Source organism: Candoia aspera, chromosome 5 (genome assembly GCF_035149785.1).
Source record: "Candoia aspera isolate rCanAsp1 chromosome 5, rCanAsp1.hap2, whole genome shotgun sequence".
In the NCBI taxonomy this organism is placed as follows: Eukaryota; Metazoa; Chordata; class Lepidosauria; order Squamata; family Boidae; genus Candoia; species Candoia aspera.
The window spans coordinates 44,651,849-44,674,666 of NC_086157.1; the positions used below are offsets into that span (position 1 = coordinate 44,651,849).

The 22,818-nt window shown below is 35.5% G+C and overlaps 2 protein-coding genes across 3 annotated transcripts in view; one reads left to right on the top strand and one right to left on the bottom strand.

The window, feature by feature from the left end:
* Positions 1–22,818, bottom strand: part of ARHGAP6 (Rho GTPase activating protein 6) — a 215,050-nt gene that overhangs the window by 58,477 nt on the left and 133,755 nt on the right. The gene's annotated exons all lie outside the window — the stretch shown is intronic.
* On the top strand, positions 7,591–16,014 carry AMELX (amelogenin X-linked). Its single transcript, XM_063304321.1, has 5 exons — positions 7,591–7,653; positions 12,018–12,056; positions 13,878–13,922; positions 14,873–15,280; positions 16,009–16,014. Exons 1-5 carry the CDS (start codon positions 7,591–7,593, stop codon positions 16,012–16,014), a joined length of 561 nt encoding a protein of 186 aa, XP_063160391.1.

A 22,818-nucleotide genomic window follows, 5' to 3' on the forward strand; every position in this document is an offset into this window, starting at 1 on the left:
CACAAGTGAATTATAAATGTTAGTTGTCATAAAAAAGCATACATATATATGCTTTTATTGTAAACCGCCCAGAGTCCCTTTTGGGAGATGGGCGGTGATACATTTGATCGATCGATCGATCAATCAATCAATCAATAAATACTGCAGTTTTGCCACAACTACCACAATTTTTTATTTATCTATCCATCAAATTTTTATTACTGCCCATCTCCCCCTCAAAGGAGATAATAAAAATTATTTTATTATCTTGAAGAACCAGAGTATATGCCACCAAATATCTACATTTCCTAGGTAGTTAAACCTAGGTACCCTTTATTTACCCTTTAGAATTATTACTTTTTAAAAAATCTGATTATATACAGTCATTTAATTTGGACAAGCATTTTTCATTTTGTTTTTACTGTAAACAGTCACCTCTCACCCTAAATGCTATTCATTTACATCATTCTTGCTTAGTCAAGGAAACTTTCCTGACATCTACAGTAATTACAAAATTCTTTAAACAGCCTGAAATTATAAGTTAAACAGGTAACATGACTAAGGTTGTTTAAAAATTGAAAATAAAGCAAACACAGAAGCAAGCACTGACACACAACTTCATAATTATGCCTGCACAAAGGAGTCAAAATGTACATTATTTTATTGTAATTAAGCATATCTATATGATTTACATTGGCCAGAAACTTTTAAGAAGACTACATGTATTGTAATATACATTGTGTGTATATTATCAATCTCAAATAAGACCCACATTCTGTGAAGAAACATTTATACCCTTTCAGATTTCTGAAGCTCTGCATATATTTGTTACATGAGCTTCCTGTGGGTCACTGATTGATAAATGAAGTTAGTGAAGAAATAAAACCAATGATTTGTGCTTGTTTATTTCATAACACATCACCCAAACTGCAATGTGGCAGTGTGAAAAAAAATAATTGCCCCCTTTAGATTTAAATGGTGTAACTGACTGCCCCATCTTTAGCGCAGTAATGTGCAAGTATTTCTATAATCAGTAATTAAATTATTTTGGCCTATTCCTCCATGAGAATTAACTTCAGTTAAGGATGTTCTAGCGTGAACAGCTTGCTGAGGCCCAGCTACAATATTTCCACCTGACCATTTCAAAATATTCATCTGTTGTTCATCCAGTCTCTTGTAGATATGCTTGTATGTTTGAAATCACTGTCTTGAGGGATCACTCACCTGTACTTTGGCTCCAGCTAGCAGAGAGATAGCCTGTTATAGAATTTTCTGATATAAAACCCAATTAATGCTTGCTTCAATACTGGGAAGTTATCAAAGTTTCAGGTAGCAAAGCTCTCCAAAAGGGTAACACTACTAATTTCAAGCTTGTTATGAGATTCATGTTGAACACAGTGTTCAGTTTCTATCAGACTTGACAACACCCGTATTAACAAACTTTGATAACTTCCAAGTATTGAAACAAGCATTAATTGGGCTTTATATCAGAAAATTCTATAAGAGGCTATCAAGATCAACCAGGTGATTTTAGCAAATTTAGATGAATGTTAATATTCTTAGTAAGCAATGGCTTACTCTTGCCACTCTCATGTGAAACACAGTTTTGTGTTTTTGTGATAGTGAAGTCACGAACACTGACTTTTGTCAAAGTAAGAGAGGTTAGCAAATCCCTGGGTTGTTTGTGGAGTTTTTTTGGGGGGGATGGGGGAAGTGACTTCACTTCCTGAATAATTTTATGCTGTACTCTTGAAGTGATTTTGTCCCAAACCTTCTCCATTTCAAGATTTTGTCTCTGACTGAATCAATGATAATCCAGTACTTTAGAAATTGTTTTGTAAACCTCCAGACTGATAGGATCTTTTTTTTTTTAACCAGAAGTCTTCAAAAACTTTTTGACTGGGACATAATATGCTTTTAGAATCCCTGGGGTAAGAATTTGATGAGGGGAGCCAAGGTCTGTGAAATGTACATAGGTCAGGGGTAGTCCCAGTTATCTCTTTAACTGAATTGACCAAATTAAGAGGGGAAATTTATTTTTCACACCGGCACACTACATGCTGGATAACTTTATAAATAAATGAAACAAGCACAAACTTTGGTGTTATTTTTTATTCAGATCCCCCTTTATATATTAATAGTATCCACATGAAGTCTGATACCATCAGTGGAAAAAATAGGCAAAACTGACACTGACACTAACACACACATCTATAAAACTCTGTTCCAACTATTTTTAAAATTCTTACATGCAGAGAGAAAAGTATACATAGTATGTATTATAGTATGCATAGTATAGTACATAGCATGTATTATTTTTTAATTTCTAACACCTGTTAGCTCCATCTCCCCCTGGAGATGGAGCTAACACGTGTTCGAAATTTTTTTAAAAATGGAGAAAGTAAACTATAGGTTTAGGAAAGCAAGCAGACATGTTTGGGACCCTATAAATAAGTATGGAGTTATAAATAAGTCAAAACACTGCCATTGTTTTTTATTTATTGAATTTATATTCCATCTTTCTTTTTATATATAACATGGACCTCTTGAGTTCATTTCTAAAAACAAAGCTCATAATGCTCCCACGGTGTTGATCTGAAACAAATACATCTATAAAATATAAATAAAAGCATTGTTTATTCGTTTAGTCGCATCCGACTCTTCGTGACTTCATGGACCAGCCCACGCCAGAGCTTCCTGTCGGTCGTCAACACCCCCAGCAGCCCCAGGGACGAGTCCGTCACCTCTAGAATATCATCCATCCGCCTTGCCCTTGGTCGGCCCCTCTTCCTTTTGCCCTCCACTCTCCCTAGCATCAGCATCTTCTCCAGGGTGTCCTGTCTTCTCATTATGCGGCCAAAGTATTTCAGTTTTGCCTTTAATATCATTCCCTCAAGTGAGCAGTCTGGCTTTATTTCCTGGAGGATGGACTGGTTGGATCTTCTTGCAGTCCAAGGCACTCTCAGAATTTTCCTCCAACACCACAGTTCAAAAGCATCGATCTTCCTTCTCTCAGCCTTCCTTATGGTCCAGCTCTCGCAGCCATGTGTTACTACGGGGAACACCATTGCTTTAACTATGCGGACCTTTGTTGTCAGCGTGATGTCTCTGCTCTTAACTATTTTATTGAGATTTGTCATTGCTCTTCTCCCAAGGATTAAGCGTCTTCTGATTTCCTGACTGCAGTCAGCATCTGCAGTAATCTTCACACCTAGAAATACAAAGTCTTTCACTGCCTCTACGTTTTCTCCCTCTATTTGCCAGTTATCAATCAACCTGGTTGCCATAATCTTGGTTTTTTTGAGGTTTAGCTGCAAGCCAGCTTTTGCACTTTCTTCTTTCACCTTCATCATAAGGCTCCTCAGTTCCTCTTCGCTTTCAGCCATCAAAGTGCTATCATCTGCATATCTGAGATTGTTAATGTTTCTTCCAGCGATTTTAACTCTAGCCTTGGATTCCTCAAGCCCAGCATGTCGCATGATGTGTTCTGCGTACAAGTTGAATAGGTAGGGTGAGAGTATACAGCCCTGCCGTACTCCTTTCCCAATCTTAAACCAGTCTGTTGTTCCGTGGTCTGTTCTTACTGTTGCTACTTGGTCGTTATACAGATTCTTCAGGAGGCATACAAGATGACTTGGTATCCCCATACCACTAAGAACTTGCCACAATTTGTTATGGTCCACACAGTCAAAGGCTTTAGAATAGTCAATAAAACAGAAATAGATGTTTTTCTGAAACTCCCTGGCTTTTTCCATTATCCAGCGGATATTGGCAATTTGGTCCCTAGTTCCTCTGCCTTTTCTAAACCCAGCTCGTACATCTGGCAAGTCTCGCTCCATGAATTGCTGAAGTCTACCTTGCAGGATCTGGAGCATTACCTTACTGGTATGTGAAATGAGTGCCAGTGTTCGATAGTTTGAACATTCTTTAGGGTTGCCCTTTTTTGGCATGGGGATATAAGTTGATTTTTTCCAGTCTGATGGCCATTTTTGTGTTTTCCAAATTTGCTGGCATATAGCATGCATTACCTTGACAGCATCATCTTGCAAGATTTTGAACAGTTCAGCTGGGATGCCGTCATCTCCTGCTGCCTTGTTATTAGCAATGCTTCTTAAGGCCCATTCAACCTCACTCTTCAGGATGTCTGGCTCTAGCTCACTGACCACACCGTCAAAGCTATCCCTGATATTGTTATCCTTCCTATACAGGTCTTCTGTATATACTTGCCACCTTTTCTTGATCTCTTCTTCTTCTGTTAGGTCCTTGCCATCTTTGTTTTTGATCATACCCATTTTGGCCTGGAATTTACCTCCAATGTTTCTAATTTTCTGGAAGAGGTCTCTTGTCCTTCCTACTCTATTGTCTTCTTCCACTTCCATGCATTGCTTGTTTAAAAATAATTCCTTATCTCTTCTGGCTAACCTCTGGAATTTTGCATTTAATTGGGCATATCTCCCCCTATCACTGTTGCCTTTTGCTTTCCTTCTTTCTTGGGCTACGTCTAGTGTCTCAGCAGACAGCCATTTTGCCTTCTTGGTTTTCTCTTTCTTTGGGATGTATTTTGTTGCCGCCTCCTGAATAGTGTTGTTAACTTCTGTCCAGAGTTCTTCCGATACCCTATCTACTAAGTCCAGTCCCTTAAATTGATTCTTCACCTCCACTGCATATTCCTTAGGAATATTAGTGAGCTCATATCTAGCTATCTGTGGGTCTTCCCTAATCTCTTTAGTCTGATCCTAAATTGTGCAATAAGAAGTTCATGATTGGAACTACCGTCAGCTCCAGGTCTTGTTTTTACCAACTGTATAGATGTCCGCCACCTTTGGCTGCAAAGGATGTAGTCAATCTGAGTTTGGTGTTGTCCATCTGGTGAAGTCCATGTATAAAGCCTCTTAGGTTGTTGGAAGAGAGTGTTTGTTATGCAGAGTGAGTTGTCTTGGCAAAATTCTATCAGCCTATGTCCTGCTTCGTTTTGTTCTCCCAGGCCATGCTTACCTGTAATTCCAGGTGTCATTTTTCTGCCCACCTTAGCATTCCAGTCTCCTGTTATGAAAATAACATCTCTTTTAGGTGTGCTGTCCAGTAGGTGCTGCAGATCCTCATAGAACTGCTCTACTTCAGCTTCTTCAGCATCTGTGGTTGGGGTGTATATTTGGATCACTGTGATGTTAGATGGCTTGCCCTGAATTCGAATTGAGATCATTCTATCGTTTTTTGGATTGTATCCAAGCACTGCTTTAGCCACTTTACGATTAATTATGAAGGCTACTCCATTTCTTCTGTGGTCCTCTTGTCCACAGTAGTAGATCTGGTGGTCATTTGATGTGAAGTGGCCCATTCCAGTCCATTTCAGTTCACTGACGCCCAAAATGTCTATCTTTAATCTTGACATCTCACCAATAACCACATCCAATTTGCCCTGGCTCATAGATCTTACATTCCAGGTTGCAATGGTGTGTTGATCCTTAGAACATCAGATTCGCCGTTCACCGCCAGCACCCTCGACCGCTAGTCGTCCTTTTGGCTTTGAGCTAGCTGCGTCATCACCTCTGGGGCTAGTTGAGCTCATCCTCTGTTCCTCCCCAGTAGCATTTTGACCATCTTCCGACCTGGGGGTCTCATCTTCCGATGGTATACCGACATATCTCTGGTTGTACTGATCCATTTAGTTTTCACAGCAAGAATACTGGGGTGGGTTGCCATTACCTTCCCCAGGGATCGCATTTAGTCTGTCCTCTCTGTCATGACCTTCCCGTCTTGGGTGGCCCTTCACGGTTTAGCTCATGGCATCATTGAGGTGCTCCAGCTCCAGCACCACAACAAGGTAACGATCCTTTGCTGAAGGAAATAAAAGCATATATTGTTTAATTTCTGAAAAATAATTAATCTTTCAGAAACCATTATAAATACTTTTTTACACTGGGCAAGTCATGTCTCAGCAGGTGGCACCAAGAGATAGAACTAGCCTTGGCTCAGAAGCTAACTAAGGTCAGGCCGGTATCCGGATAGGAGACCACCTATCTTGGAAAAAGCAAAGGAAAATACTTCTATGTTATTGCCATGAAAATGACATGGATAAGTCTATGCAGTCTCTAAGAAATCAAGCTCTACTGGAAGGAAAATTTACTTTTATAAGTAAATAAAGTAAATAAATATATAAAGTAACAATATGCTTGATTTTATTTTTATAATAAAAATATGACAATTTGGAAAAACCATTAATGGAAGCAAGGATTAAATCTGTCATTACCTCACCCATGTCAGGCAATCTGAAGGAACAAAATAATATGTCTTCTTAATCTATACATGCATAATGAAAGACTGCATACTTTAACCATAATACTCACTTCCATGTGTGTTTTGATGTCTCAAAATATATGATACAACAGATGTTTAAATGTAAAGGCTGATTGGCTGTTGTCTATGAAAAAAGTGTTTAAATATGAGCCAAAGAAAGAAAAATCCTTGAACTACCAAGGCTTCTGAAGTAAACCATCCAACAGAATTATCAAAGGTAAGCTTCTTCATTCTCTCAAGTTATTGATCATTTTCATTATCTACAGAATAAAACTGGAGTCAAATCAAGATATATATACATATAGCTGACATATGAGTAATTCTTTTCTTCTAAAAGGACTGAAAAATTTGAATCAACCAGCGTGTTTATATTTAAATGTATTTCTCAGTATTGTTTATTTTAGAATATAAAAAATCTAATAAAAGCTTTCAGCTTCTAAAAACTATCTATTAAAATTGGTTTTTTAATTTCAATAATACTTGCCTTCACATTGTGGGAGTTCTCAAAATTTGCTTTTTCATTATAGACACTTCATCCTCAGCATTAAGTGCTAGTTTGCTTCAGATATTTTCCTTATTCTTTTCAGTGATCAAACAGGCTTCAAATTTTAATTAGCTTAGAGTAGCGTTATCAGCCAGTTACCTAATATTAAATTTATATAAAATATATTTTTGAAGTTTCCGAACTAGCAAAGAAATTTCAGATAATTTACCTTTTATGCTCATAACTTACAGTATCTATATAAAGGTGTTCCACAGGCCAGTGGACAGTCCAAAGGGAGGCAGATGCTCTTCATATATTATCTTATTAGATGTCATGGAGCTCTTCATACTGTTTATTCAACAGCTGCACTTTAAAGTTTCTAGTGACAAAATTATGGATTGGTTTGTATGTCCTAAGCAAGATTTGTCAGAAATAGAACTGAATTTATGAAAAATCTACTGAATTTGGGGAAGGTGAAATACATTAGAAATAGTCATCTCAGTAGGTAAAATGATCTGAGAATGTGTTGATTTTGTCTTAAATTAAGCAATCATACTGTATTATTATGCCAAGATACAACTGCAGGAAACATTCACCGTAGTTTCCTTTTTTAATGAGCCTAATAAACTAAGCAGTTGAAGGTTCACTAGTTCCAGTGGAAAGAGGTGATACTTTTTTCCTATATTATATCTATAGCCATTAACATATAGTTCTTTACCTTTTAAAAGTTAGTATTAACAATACACTGAGAAAATACAAGAATATATATTTTAGGCTTTGAACTATTATGAGGAAAAAATATATTTCTTTTTTATGCTATAGGATTTTTCATGAGAAAGATGGAGAGCTGGACTTTGGTTATGTGCCTCTTAAGTACTGCATTTGCAATCCCAGTAAGTGTTAACTACTCTAAAGGTATTGAATTAACAGTTCATGACAAGTGGAGAAGTATGAAAAAACTATAAATACTAAGGTTTAACATCTTTTACCAAAATTTGAGAAAACATGGTGCCCCGCACATTTCTTACACACCCCAATTTGCAAATCTCAGTCACCTGTTTTATATAAGTTCTTTTTTTAAGATGGTTAAAACTGCTTCAATCTGAAACAGAAGCTATTAGTTGCCTGCCATCTTTATTTTCCAGAATACGCTAAACTGACTCTATTCTTAGAAAATGAAGACGAACAGTGTCTGGAAGTCAATGCTTCATTGCTCACTGCTCCCCACCACCACCACCATTCTAAGAAAAAGAGAACAGACTGGCCACAATACTATTAGTTGATAAAGGGGCTAAGGTTGGCAGAAGAGTAAATCATGAACTGGATGAGTTAATCTGTGCTGAGGTGATTGTGGTGGTGGGGAGCATTAGGGTTAATTTCAACCTAAAGCAAGACCTGTATATTTCTTTCTTTATATACTTATATTTTGGGATTGTATATGTCTTGCTTTATATTTTGGGATTCATACCTTGCTTCTATACTGACTGTGGCTTCAGACAAGTTATTTCCATTTTAGCTCCTAGCCTTTCAGAAATAGGTGTTTTATATTCAGTCATACTTACTAGGCATTGAATTTATAAAGTCAAAATCCATGGCAATTATATCTTGACAATCACTGAGTTGGGAGAGGCCAACCTGCTCCTCAGTGCTGAATCCAATAAAAGCACATCAAACAGACCACTGTTCAGTCTCCACTTGAACTTAACCAGTGAATGGGAGCCCATCACCTTGGTGGAGCTGGTTCCATTATCAAACCGCTCCTATTTTTAAGGACTTCTTTTTCTAACATTCAATTAGAATTTGCCTTCCTGTAACTTGACCCTATTATTCTGAGACCTGCATACTGGAATAACAAAGAACAGGTCTTAAATCTTTTTCTGTGTGCCATCCTTCCATATATTTGAAAAACATTATATACCCTGCCAAACATTATATTCTCTTTTCATGCCATTCCTGTTCCTTTAATCTATTTTTAAAGGCTTGGCTTCTAACCCCCTCTTTTTGCTGCCCTTCTTTGAGCCCTTTTCAGCTTGTCTGAATACCTTTAATGTACAATGCCTAGAACTAGACCCAATACAGGAGGTAAGATCTGACCAAAACTAAATGAAATATTTAATACAGGTTAATAATCACCATTGCCTTTTCCTCCTGTTTCATCACACTACTTAGTTTGTAATCAACTACTATTACAATATAATTTTCACAAGTACTATTACCAAGACAAGTAGCCCCATCCTATTTCTGTATATTTTTCTTTTTCATGCATTAATCTCCGTTAAATTTCATTTATTTTTTCCATTTGTTTCATTTATCAAGATCATTTTGAAAGTTATTTTTGTCTTCCAAGATAATGATAACTCACCCACTTTCATGGGATAATTATTCTTTCATACAAATCATTCATAACAAATTTAAACCAGGATTTAACCTGGGGCACCCAACTTGGTATCTCTCTCCATCCAATGAAGAACCATTGATGGGCACCCTGAGTACTATTTTCAGACAATCTGTGTGTCTACTTGTTATTTCCACACTTAACTATCTTGCTAATATGTATGTGATACTTTGTTAAATGCTTTATAAAATACAGCATGAAAGATATTCCTTCAATCTACTAAAATACCTGACTGGTATTCTCTCAATCTACTAAAAACATTACTCATTCAAAAAACAAGGTAGGGTGGGTCTGAAAAACCACCTGATAAATCCTTGCTAACTTCTGGAAACTTACATTGTTTTCAAGGCGATTACAAAGGTGATTACTCTTTGGTATCTATTCTGCACCAATTGGTCTACAGTTCTCCTTTATCCACTTTCTGATTCTAAGAACATCTATAACATTTGTTCCCTGCAGTCACCTCACACTGCATCTCTTATGTAGTATTTGTCAAAGATAAATGCATAAAGGCTTAGCCAAATCATCAGCAAGTTATTTCAGTACCCTGGGAGGCAATTCATCTGGTCCTAGAGATTTAAACTCATCCAAAGTAAACAGATATTCTTTGATCATGTTTCTATCAATTTCAGGCTTTAATCTTGCTCCTTCATCTTGCTCTTTCCAGTTGCCTGGTGGAAAATATACCCTGCTTATCAGGCTCTGTTACTGCCTAAAGCCAAGAGTGATTCTTTTCCAAGCAAGTTCCTCAAAGAGCTCTCTTTATCAAGATTCAGCGAGATGAAGTTTTCTCATTTAGGACCAATATATCCCATGTGTACATAAGAGTGGAACCTTTCTGATCTTCTTTCTAATAGCCTTCCTGTGATCTGGCTGGAAGGCAGGACTTTTCCTTTATAAAGAAGATTCAGCCTGGCTATTTACGTAATAGTCTCTTGAATCTGGGAACCGGCTACTACATTCTTGTTACAAAAAACCAAGCCAACTCAAATATGAGTTGAATATCTCTGCCTTTTCTCTGTTATCTTTGATCATCTGGCTTCTTAACTGAAAAGCAGACATAAAAATCCTTTATTTTGAATAGACCTGAGGGGGGGGACTTTTTTGAGGTTTTTGGAATCCTTTACCACTATTTGGATTAGTTTTTCTGATACCTCTAAAGTTCCAGGTATATGTACAGTAATCTCTCTCTCTTTTCATATACTATCTTTTTTTCGGATATTCCCTGAGCATTTTATTCCACTTCTCTCTGCCATCTTACGCTGCTCTTGATTTAAAAAAAAAAAAAAAAAACCATTGTCATTGTTTGCATTTATTATTATTTGGTTTTTCTAGGAACCCACACCCCATAGTTCTTTATCCTATTAGATTCTCCTGCCTTGAATTCCTGCTTTTCACTGCTATGAGTTAATTAAGATACACTTCTTTTGAGGGCCAACACTAAGTTCAGCTATAATCTGTTGTATTTCTGTTTAAATAAAGAACTTCCAAATTACATGGATAATCTCTTCAGTGCTCCTGCTACTAGCACTTCCTTGCCTAATGGCTACTGTCAAGTAAAGGCATTCTTCAATCTTGTTTTCCATTTGAACGAATTATTTATTTAAATTTGTATCACTGCCCATCTCTCTCAATGGGGGACTTTGGGCAGTTTACGATAAAAATAATAATAAAAACAAAAACATAAATAAGGTAATAAATATAAAATCCAAGATGAGATAAAATCAAAATTAATAAGGGGTGCTATGGTGCCAACCACCCCCAGGTGGAGCTGTTACCTTCCCCATCCCAAGCAAGGCGGCAGAACCAGGTCTTCAATTTCTTACGGAAGGCTGGGAGAGAGGAAACCTGTCTCAACTCTGGGGGCAAGATATTCCAAAGGGTGGGCTCCACTGCAGAGAAGGCCCGCCTCCTGGACCCCGCTAGATGAAATTCCTTTGCTGATGGGGCCCGTAGCATGACCTCCCTGCCTGACCGGGTAGGGCGGGTAGATGTTATGGGACGCTCCCTCAGGTAGCCTGGTTCCATGCCATGTAAAGCTTTAAAGGTGATAACCAACATCTTGAATTGGACCCAGAAGCAAACTGGTACCCAATGCTGCTTGCGTAACATGTGGTGTCACATGTGCCGATTTAACAGCACCAATAACTGTCTGTGCAGCTGCATTCTGGACCAGCTGAAGCTTCCAGATACTCTTCAAGGGTAGCCCCATGTAGAACGCATTGCAACAGTCTATGTGGGAGATGACAAGGGCATCTGGGGGATGACATTATATCCTTCAAATACAATTTCAAATTTGAATTTCCTTCAAATGCCAAGTTCCACTGATCTCAACAGGTCTCATTTATTTTTATTAAATCATATTTTCCTTCCTGAATTAAAAACTCATTTTGTTTGTTTCTCATACTCTGAGCATTATTTTATAAAGAATATGGTTGAGAACTTTATAAGTCAATGCTCTTCCTCATTTTCTTCTTGATTGGTTCAACAGACCACCACCTTCACGGCACTGTTACAGACTTCTATAGTGCACAAACTTTTATTTAAGGGTTTTCCTTATGAGTTTTCAGCTCCAACTCCAGAGTTCAGTTTAAATGTATTTTATTCAGGTTTGAAATACTATAATTGACATTATTTTTCCTTTACAATTTCAGATAGGGCCTTCACAGTTTTTCTCAGATATCTGATTTAAAGTATCCTAAATAAACAGGTTTAAAACAATGCATGATTTGGCTTATTATTTCATAAATGAAGGATGCAGCTATCTCAATTTACTCATCCCACTGAAGTCCCACATATACTTACTGATGGACATGTTAAATAGGTTCTCTCTCTCACTGTAAATATGTCATTTTTTTTCAGCTACCACAACATCCTGGTTATATCAATTTCAGTTATGAGGTAAAAACTTTTAAATATTGTGTGTTGCTCATACTCATATACATACAGTAAAGGAGTAGAGAGCACATGATTACTAAAAGCTAAATCTAATGTTTCTCTTCAACTGACTTGACAACTGTTAACTAGGACGAGTACAGTTATTTTATATAACCTTGCTTTCAGGTGAAATGATCAAGTACAAGATATGCTAAAATGTTTACTGTTTATGCTGGGAAACAAGGACAGTTACATGAAGGGTATGCTTAAACACTCCGTGTTCAAAATATCCTAAGAATAAAAATAGTCTTTCAAAGTGTTCCATGCTCCTGGAACAATACACAGCACATTTCATAGTTTTGTTTCAAATAAAATCTTTGGACCACTGCAATCCAAAATTTTAATTTACATATATCCTGTGCTGATTAATCTATCTGCCTTTTTTAAGTGTTCCAAGCCATGGAAACTTGGAGATGGCACAAGTTCCATCGCTGTTGCCATTGGCTGGAGTCAATTGAGGAGATTCGGAAAGCAGATGTTCAGAGACAGAGACCAGGCTAATTTTTCTGTAGGTCAGGTGACAGGTAGCATGTACTATTATCCCTTCTTTTGGGGGGAAGGCCTAGAATAAGAAAAAAGAGATTTGTTTGAATTTCCCATTGTTCCCATGGCAGAACACACCAAAATGTTCCTAACTGGTTCCAGTGGAACATGGAACTGAAGCCATTTTGAGTTTTATTCAGTCAGTATCCCAGTCCAAACATTCTGAAAGAACACTCCAACTGGCTTGTTTTATCCTTAATTTAATTTGTGTATACCTATCAGTTGAGCAAGATCAAAGCAGGAATTACAGACTTCAGTAAGGTGACTATACTGCTAGTGTTAGGGATGAATACAGGATCTTGGGAACTGTGAGAATTTCCAACCTTTACTTATCAGTGAATTCATTTAGGTGGAGTCTATTATGACATTTTAAATTGTTCCCCCCACCTCCATGATTTTAGCTACCTGGATTACATGCTGTTTATGAGATAACCTACCAGTGCATTCCCCTCCCATCTTTTGGTTGTATATATTTAACATTCCTTCCATTACCAGCCTCTCCACAATCTTTCACTTTATCCATAAGCTATTCTAACTGGAAGTAAAATGTGATAGAGAAATAGATTTTGTTCAAGCAATGCAACAGTGGCTTTTTAAATAGTTTTTATACAGAAGTGTAATAATCAACCAATAAAACTAAATGCTTAGTCACATACAATATAGGTTTTAATTAAATGCAGTCTACCTATTTGAAAAAGAAAAATAATGAAACCTAATTTACTATTAGATATAAAATACTGGCAATATGCTGTACACTGTAATTCTATAGTATGCAATTTCAATTATTAAAAACATGGAAAGGTCATATGAAATATTTGTAAATAATCCTTGTAACAAATAATGCATCATAATAAAAACTTGTTACCCTAAAAACTAATCACAGTGTATACAGTCTGAGTTCACAGAACACACTAAGTCATACAAACACCACTGTAAGTTATATATTATTTATTTATTATATTTATATCCAGCCTTACCTCCAGATGGTGCAGACTGCATTCATTCTTTAAATATTTTCCCATAGTAACAACTCTGTGAGTTGATTTGGAATGAGAAGTAGTTGTCAACCAGTGAGTTTCCATGGCAAAAGATTGCCTGGAATTTAGATTCTCTAATCCTAATCCAACACTTTAGCTGCTAAACTACACTGGTTGAGTGTGAGGTATCAAGCCAGACACAAAGTAAACTATCTATAATGCTTGTTAGATTTCATAAATGTGTGCTTGTTTTTGTATCCTCAAGGTAATGACACCTTTGAAATGGTATCAGAGCATAATAGGACATCAGGTATGTCTCGATGAAATTACCCCTTATGAGAAATTACTCATAAATTCCTAACAATGACAGCAGTGGAGCTAGAGATGGTATACACAGTTTGAGATACACAGATATACCTAATTCTACATTGTTCTGTTTATTTAAAACGTCCTAAAACTCAGGTGATTCCCAAGGCCAAGATTTCAAAATGTTTATATATTTTTGATTCATTGCATGTGAAAAAGATGTTTTTCTAACCTCTATGATAAAAGTCTAAAACAAAAGTCTAAATACAATTCTGTATTTCTTTAAAATACAGAAAACAAAATTCATTTGGTACGCCAGAAATGTAACAGGCTATAATATAGTGCCAACCCTTTCCCTGCATATTAGAAAAGTACTGACAAAATTGGTATGTTGTTGTTTTAAGGCTAACATCACCCTTTTCTCCCTGGTAAAAATATGAAATAGTATTCAACCCAGTAGAAAATGGTGGCCCAACTGATTCTACTCAGTTCAGTTTTGGGCACTCACGTTTTCTTATGCATAATTATAGCTCAGATCACAATTGTGAACTACTTCAGTTTAAAGTTTATTTTCACACAATCTTTGTCCACATCTGTATATTCCTGACGTTACAGCAATCAACCTAATGCTCACTGTTCAGAAACAGAAAATGTGTTAGTCAAGCAATATACAACAATGACTCAGTAAGAGAAGTGAGTAGGTATGAGTAGGTGTAAGTTACATGTGATAAACTCATATTGTGTAATAATAGCTGTAACACAGTTTACAACCACTGTATTTCAAATAGCTGGATAAATTGGATGAATCGTTAACTTTCTTCATGTTGCAGGAATATAGTTTATAGAAATACTATATTTATAACAACATTATTTAATAAAAATACCAAGCTGTCTGATTTGTAGTAATTAATATTCTATATGCATGAGTAATCGTAACTTTTTCCCTTTTTTTAGTATCCACGTTATGGCTATGAGCCCATGGGAGGATGGATGCACCATAATGCAGGGCCACTAATGCACCCAACTCATTTTCATGGGGTCCATACAATGCAACCAGCTCTCCATCAAATGCAGCCACAACAGCCACCTCACAATCCACATTTGCAGCAACCTGGTCATAACCCATTTGTCCCAATAAATGGGCATAATACATTAATTCCACACTATCAGCCTGTACAACATCCATTTCAACCACAGGCAGGAGAGCATCCAATGCAACCCCAGCCACCAGTGAATCCAAATCAATCAATGCACCCTCAGCAACCAGGGAACACCAATCAGCCCATATATCCACTACCTCCACTCATCCCAGATACGCCTCTTGAATCATGGCCAGCTGACAAGACCAAGCAAGAAGAAGTGGTAAGTAATCTTTTCTATAATAATTCAGTTTCCAGAAGAATAGCCATATGAGTCTGTTTCTCCTTATTAGAGAATAAAAAAATTATCGACCATAATATCACCAAGATGTTTGTTACATGTCTAAAAATAAATATGTTAAATTGTCTGTGTGTGTGTACACATACACACACAAACAGCATCTCTTTTACTTCTTAGTCAACACATAAAATATATAGTGACTTTATGCTATAGTTAGCACTCTGTTCTAGATTCCATACCATAAACTTGTTCAGCAAAAAAAAAAAAACCCTAACTGATTACTTATGTAACTTTCAACATTTATTTTTATCACCAAAACTGATTTCCAGACATTATTACTGTTTGAATTATGCTACATTCAATGACAAGGAATGTTATAAAATCTGCCATTTAGTTCAAATACTCTTTTCATGAATAAAGGAGGCTTCACTTCATATTTCAGAGGAAAGTAACTCCTCTTCCATGATACAACTCTGCCTCCATCTTTGAAATTGTACAAAAGTACACATTTCCAAGGCCTTGCTGCTTTATAAACAGCACAACCAGACAGTTTGTAGCTCATGCCCACTTTGAACATGGCTTATGCCTTTTACTTAAAAAAAAGAGAACAAGAATCCCAACTATCACAGTAAGTGATAAATAAGAGAAGATTCTTCTCATAAATAAGAATCAGGTTTTAATTTTAATTGTCATCTTGTTCTTTTTTCCAGGATTAAAGAAGTGTAGATACCAGAAGAGTGCAAGCAAAGCAGTAATTTAGATACTGTTATGTGCCCTCAAGAGTCCCAAGATTTTCTTCTTCAGCCAGTAATAAAAGTTTCCATTAATCAAGATTTATAGAGAATACTATAGCTAGAAGCAGATAAATCAAACAAAAACTGTTCAAATCAGTAATTATGGATATATGACTTTTGAAGTATAACCAATAAAGTACTACAGCATCATTAAAGTGCAAGACTGTCTCTTCTGTCAAAGTATAAAAACAATGCTGTCATTTATATGACCCTTTTTAAAAACATATACATTATTATTCATAAATAACACACAGAAACAGATAGAAAAAGGCAAGATTCAGTAATATCAAAAAACACGTTTAACATCAGGCACAAAACTAATGCCTTATTTTAAGACCTGAAATATATAATTGGGATTTATTGCCTAGAATATTACAAAAGTATAGATTTAGTGGGTTAAAAGGAAGAGCAAATGAAAAAAAAAATCAAAGCCAAAACAAGATTTGAAAGTAACCTCACCAAAGCAGAAAAATGTTAAATCAAGATCACCTTGTTAAATCAACATCATCTTGTTAAACCACAGTGGCTGAATACAGTATCAAAATGAAACTTCTTAGAACTGCAACATCTGTATGAAATGTTTTAATATCTTTCAACAAATGTGCATTCAAGTTCAAGCAATGATAGTTTTAAAAAAATCTACTTACCAAGATTCTTTTAAAGATCCTTTTTTATGTACCAAATTCAACGTAAATCTCTGGGCCTTGCTGCTAGGCACCTTCATTTCCTCCTCTTACACACTCACCCCCTGGCAGCATTTCATTTTTCTCTCCTAAAGAAGCTGCTTGTAATGGAATACCTTATTTTACCTGCTCCTTAATTGCAGGCAACCAAGAACCTCCAGCTAAATGTTTAATTTATCTATTTTCTTCATTTTTTAAAAAAGGCACACCACAATCATATAGTTGTGCCTATTGATTGGATTTACTAACCACTTTAAAAAACCCAGTAATGAGACATTTTAGCCTTTAATTGCAAATGAAAATATTATTCTAATAGAAATATTACATGTGTAATACTAGTTTCATTAATATATACTAAATTAATGAATTTAAAAATGAATAGCATTATTAAAACATTTACTAAGAGTTCACTTTCCAGCCACATTTTATCTGAGAACCCTGGGGAAGAAGGGGTGGGGGAGAGGCATTATTAATTATGAAGCAACAATTGATTGCAAGCCAGGAATCTTCCTTTTGCCAGTGGAAAAAAACTAGATCTTCTTCCAAGAAGTTTAAAATATGACAGTATTCCTAAAAGTTAACCTAATCAACACCACCACACATTAATGGGAAGGAATGCCAATGAAAAGCAGTCATATCAGGTTAGATTCAGATCACATATGGTATTCTTCATAGTTCAGAGGAAGAAATACCTCAAGAATGTTTGAGGTGTTTCTGTCAGCATGTCTTCTTTTTTATCTTAACTGGAATCTGTTCCTAGACAGCATCAAGTGAGAAAGGAAAGGCATTAAACCCAGATGCTTTAGTATCCTACCTCTCTAACATGTTATTTCACGTACTACGTTCTTGGAAATTATCAAAGACGACTAGCTCTACTGCTTCTAGGGGGACATTAACTATTTGTCTGCTTTGGACTGAGCTGTGGTATCCAGATAATTCACCATATCCACAGACAAGCAAAGCTCTGGGGCCACAATGTGTAATTTTGAAGACGTTTCATCCATGCTGACACTTGGCTAAAATGAATATTGATCTAAGTTCTCCCAAGTGAACATTTAACAAATACTTACTTTTATTGTTTATTGTTAGATTTTTATCCTGCTTTTATTTTTGGTCAGCTCAAGGTGGCATGCGTACCTAATGTTCCTGCCTATTTTCCCAACCGCAACCACAACCCTGTGAGGTGGATTGAGCTTAAAGAGAGTGACTGGCCTAAAGTCATTTTGGTTGGTAACCAAAATTAAAATTTGGTTGGTAACCAAAATTAAAAGTTTTGAAAAGACACTCTTTGAACTCATAGGTCCTCATAGAGATTTGAGAAGTAGCAACCGAAAGTGAGACAATACAATCAAAGCTTAAGAGATAAACAGGAAAAAAAATAGTGATTACAAGATAAGGAGAAAGATAAAGGACAAATAAGACAGAGACCCATGCTCAATTCCTCATGACTTTTAGATGCTACAGAAAATAATATAATGAAAGGGAGAATCTTTCCCTACATGTCCAGAATCTCTAGTGGCAATTTCCTCTGATGGAAATATGTACAGCATGTGTTTCCGCAAGGAATAGTTTCAGCCCTCAATGGAAAAACTGCTCTGCTAGGACTAAAGCATTGTCTGTAATTTATATGGTCTTCTACTAAGCATTAAAGGAAGTAAGAGAAACTGCTCAGGGTGCTTTGCAAGTACACTCCAAGATTTTCGGGTTACTATCAAATGCTGATCTTTCAAGAGTTTTAGGCTACATAGGTGGAACACTCCCCAACCTTTCAATGAAAGCAGCATGATGCTCAAAGTTCTTTAGTGCCCTGGGTACCCCCCTTTCCTCTTTCTTCAGAAAATGACTTAAAAATATTATCTGAAAGGTTGTGTGAAGGGGAGGATTTTGTTTATGAAAGGATGCACATATAGACTGCTCTTCTACTATGGTTTTGTCAACAGATATTTCACTGATTTAACTGTTTCTGTTTTACTTTGCATTATCTCATTACTCACCTTTAAAAAATTAAGCAGCAGCATTAAAAGGGTTTTAGCAAACCAATTAAAGTAAATACCCTTGAATATAAGGAAAATACATGATTTGAAACTAAGGGATGTTTCACTTTAAGGTCTGATGATCTTTGATGAAGGTCTGAAGAACGTACCTCCTCACAGTAGCTTTTTAAATCAACATGGCAGCCTCACTTCTGCAAGCAAAATCAAAATGCCATGTTCATTTCTTTGATCTACTTCACAGCCTTCATCTGCAATCGCAACAGCTAGAAGATTTTTCTACAAATATGCACCATTTACACAGAAGGTCTTCCAAGTTTTCTTAAGTGTTCTGGATAATGTACTATTCTTCCTTCCCCTTCAACATTCACAGTTAACATGCTGCTACAGAAAGCACTGTTCATCTGATGGTGGTTTTGCAAATGACAAATAGGAAACATGGGAAATTTCTGAGTCAGCAAGAAGTGCATCTGTCCATATATTTCCACATTCTGTCAAAAAGTTACTAGTGACCATTACACTAAGTATATTAAAATGAAAGTCATTTGAAATATGAAGCACATAAGAAATAAAAGACATAATTAATCAGATACTGGAAAACTCCTGTTAAGGCACACAGCAGTAAACATGGTAAAGAGGGTTACCCAAAACTTGTGGGTCACTAGCTAATTTTTCTGTTGATCTATTTATACTCAAGAACCTTTTTCAGTTTTTCTTAAAATAGGTCATACTGGAGATGGGTGACCACAGGACATTTTACAGTATGTAAAAAGTTGCCATGAAAGTTGAGACTTAAAAATAGTAACGAATTTTGCAAATATAGTCATAGGAAAATATACAACACTATTTATTTATTTATTTATTATTTAAATTTATATCACCACTCATCTCCCCCAATGGGGGACTCTGGGAAGTTATTTTTTATCTAAATACAGATACATTCCTTTGAGCCTCCAAACGTATCCTTTGTCAAATGCTACATTAGAGGATTTTTGTCTTCCTATCTGCAGGAAACACAGAACACAGAACAGAATAAGCAAGCAAGTACAATAACAATGTCTATTGAAGTTTCATTCAGTACAAAATTCTGTATGAGCAGCTAATATTTATATGATGCCTGATTTTGTTCTGGCTAAAACATGACATTAGAGAGCATCCAATTCCACTTTGGTAATAAGGGCTGTTAAACGCACTTGAAATATGTTATTAGGGAAAAAAATTAAGTGCCATAATTCCACCTCTAATTTGTTTCATGCAAGAGCACTTTACAATAGAAAGACGTTGTGTTTATTGTATTATTGTTATTATGTATGCTGTGTTATGAGCTGTTGTGTCACAAAAGGAGTCAATTACACACACATTTAATAAATAACAATCATAGATTTGGAAGGGACTTTCAAGGTCTTTTAGTGCAATCATCTGTTCAGTGCAATGTCCACTAGGTCATCTCTGATAAATGAAATTCCAACCTTTGTTTGAAGACCACCAAATGAAATGAATATATCAATAAATAATAGAAATAGCAGCAGAGAAATGGAAAGAACAGCTATTATTTTCCCACTTATTTTGTTAAGTGGATTTTTTTTTAAAAGTGATTTAGATATTGATAAAAAATTCCTAGGGGACTATTTCAAATGACTCAAAGGAAAAATGTCTTTTGGAGTGCACAGGATTTGGTCTGTAGCACCTGATGAAAACCCCTTAAACCAAACATATCCTTTCCTGGAAGTGTGCTAGAGTGCTCACTGCATGATCTTGGGGAAAAAATGCAGCTGTTTCTGGAAATTGCTGACAGGTGCTACATGAGCATCTCTGCAACTCTTTTGCTGTAAATCCAAAGTACTCTGTATGTTTGTGTGAATATACTCATAATTTAATTAATTTATTGTAATTAACAATATCTATTAATATATAGTATTACTAAAATTTAAATGTGCAAAATCATTTTCCTTTCTGCAAATTATATGAAATTTCAACTAAAGACTTTTCTATTTCTTATGCCATTTCTAACTCATCCTATTGGACTATTTGCATGCATGTATCATTTTAAACCACAAATTTTAACATTAAGTTTCAAGTCTCTTATGACTTCTTGAGTTGTTATAAGCTATTTTTCTTGGACTGCTAATGGGCTTGATTTAATTCACTTCTGTTATTTTTACAGTTGTGTATGTCAAAATGAAAATTCTGTATAATATATGGTTAAACAATAGATCTGTGTAATACATTTTATTGTTTTCTATATAATGGACTATATGTAGTTAATCTAGCAAAACTTTTGTAGTAATGCATCTTCCTACAAATAATATCAGGAGGCCACACAGAAAGCTTTGATGGGTATCAAGTCATGCAATAATTTTTTGCACAACTGAAGGTTAGGCAACTAAGAATGGTTCTGCATGATATCAGAATATACCATTTTTAGATAAAACTGGCATGCCAAAGCAAGTAGCCAATGTAACAGTATACTGCATTTGTTCCCCCCTTGCTTCTAATATGAACTTTTTGGTCACAGAAATTGGTCCACTAATTTGCTATGATGCAAGCCTGTAATTCTGACTTACAGTGAGTTCACTATAATGCCATATATATTTTCTGAATAAGTCACAGAAAACAAAATAGATTATTCCTAATAAACATATTAAATACATCAAATGAAACAACTACTGCTATAAATGTGCCCATCTGCATCACTTACATCTCTATCACAGCAAACATATCAAATAGATTATTCCTTATAAAGAAACATATTAAACACACAAAACGAAAGACCTATTGTAATGAATGTGCCAGTCTGAATTAATTACATCTCCAAAGTGCCACAACTCCTTATAAATCAGTGGTAATATTTCTGGATTAGCTGTTAGCACTTTTTATGTTTAGATATATTTAGAACATTACCAATACCAGTAAGAGTTGATTTATACTTATAGATTAAAACTGTATGATGAACATAGCATTCCTACTTATTTGGCAGTAACCCTAATATAATGCAACTTACTTCCAAGTTAATATGCACATGATCAAAGTACAGAACAAATTCTATTTTATATCTAAGCAAAACTGGAGCTGTGTAAATGAAAAATGTTAATAACTGGACATGACAATGTATAAGCACAAAAATTATTTAGAACAACAGAGAACCATTACAGGCTAAATTCCATATTAGCTGAATTAAGCAGTACAGCCATAGATCAATTTAATAATCAAAATGTAGAACTGCTGGAACTAATTTTATTCTTTTTTATTATTTATATCCTGCTTTTCTACTCATATTATAAAGTCAGTATCTGGCTTTTTTTATTTAAGTATGTGTCAAATTCAAAAGCAAATGATTTTCATTATCGAAGCAGTGACAGAAATCATCTGGTACATAAATCTTAACATTCCTCATAAATGACTCAAGGACGTAGAAAACATTCCCACTATCTGATCAGAAGCACGTCATGTTTCCCACACATAAATAACTGACAAAAAACACTGGATAGTTGCACAACTGTACCATTTTAATGCTTGCTTTTGTTAAGACAACCTCCAGCTGTTATGTGTAGTAATTAAGTTTAGGCAAATAATTATTATAAAACTCACACACAGCTTTTAAGTAATTCATAATCAGAGAAGGTATAGCCAAACACAGAAATATATAGTATATGCATAAAGAATAAACAAAATTAGCATAATTCATACAGAAGAGTGCTGTGGGTAAGACATGAAAGGAAAAACAATATATGGAAAAACAATATATGTAAAATTTATATGATTCATTTACATGATTATTTCACTATCTGCCAAATAAATCATAATAATATACACGAATTCTAAAAAAAATATCCTGGTACTAATCTGAGTCAGACCTATAAAAATTAAGACATGATCCTATGAGCTTCAATAAATTAATACCCTAGTTCCATGTCACTACATTCAGAAGACTTACAATATGTTATAGGGTAGAATAAAAGTATAATAAAAAAAAGAATAAATATCTTAAATGGAAAGCTCAGAAGTTTAAAAAGTTAAAGGATGAGGGGAACAACAGATGCAGTGCTAAAGGA

What these genes read in the sequence shown, in the direction of transcription:
- AMELX (XM_063304321.1), top strand. Translation starts at nt 7,591, where the DNA reads ATGAGAAAGATGGAGAGCTGGACTTTGGTTATGTGCCTCTTAAGTACT. An exon ending in GTACTGCATTTGCAATCCCA is followed by an intron (nt 7,654 to 12,017) that starts GTAAGTGTTAAC and finishes ATTTTTTTTCAG; the next exon opens with CTACCACAACATCCTGGTTA. An exon ending in AGAGCATAATAGGACATCAG is followed by an intron (nt 13,923 to 14,872) that starts GTATGTCTCGAT and finishes CCCTTTTTTTAG; the next exon opens with TATCCACGTTATGGCTATGA.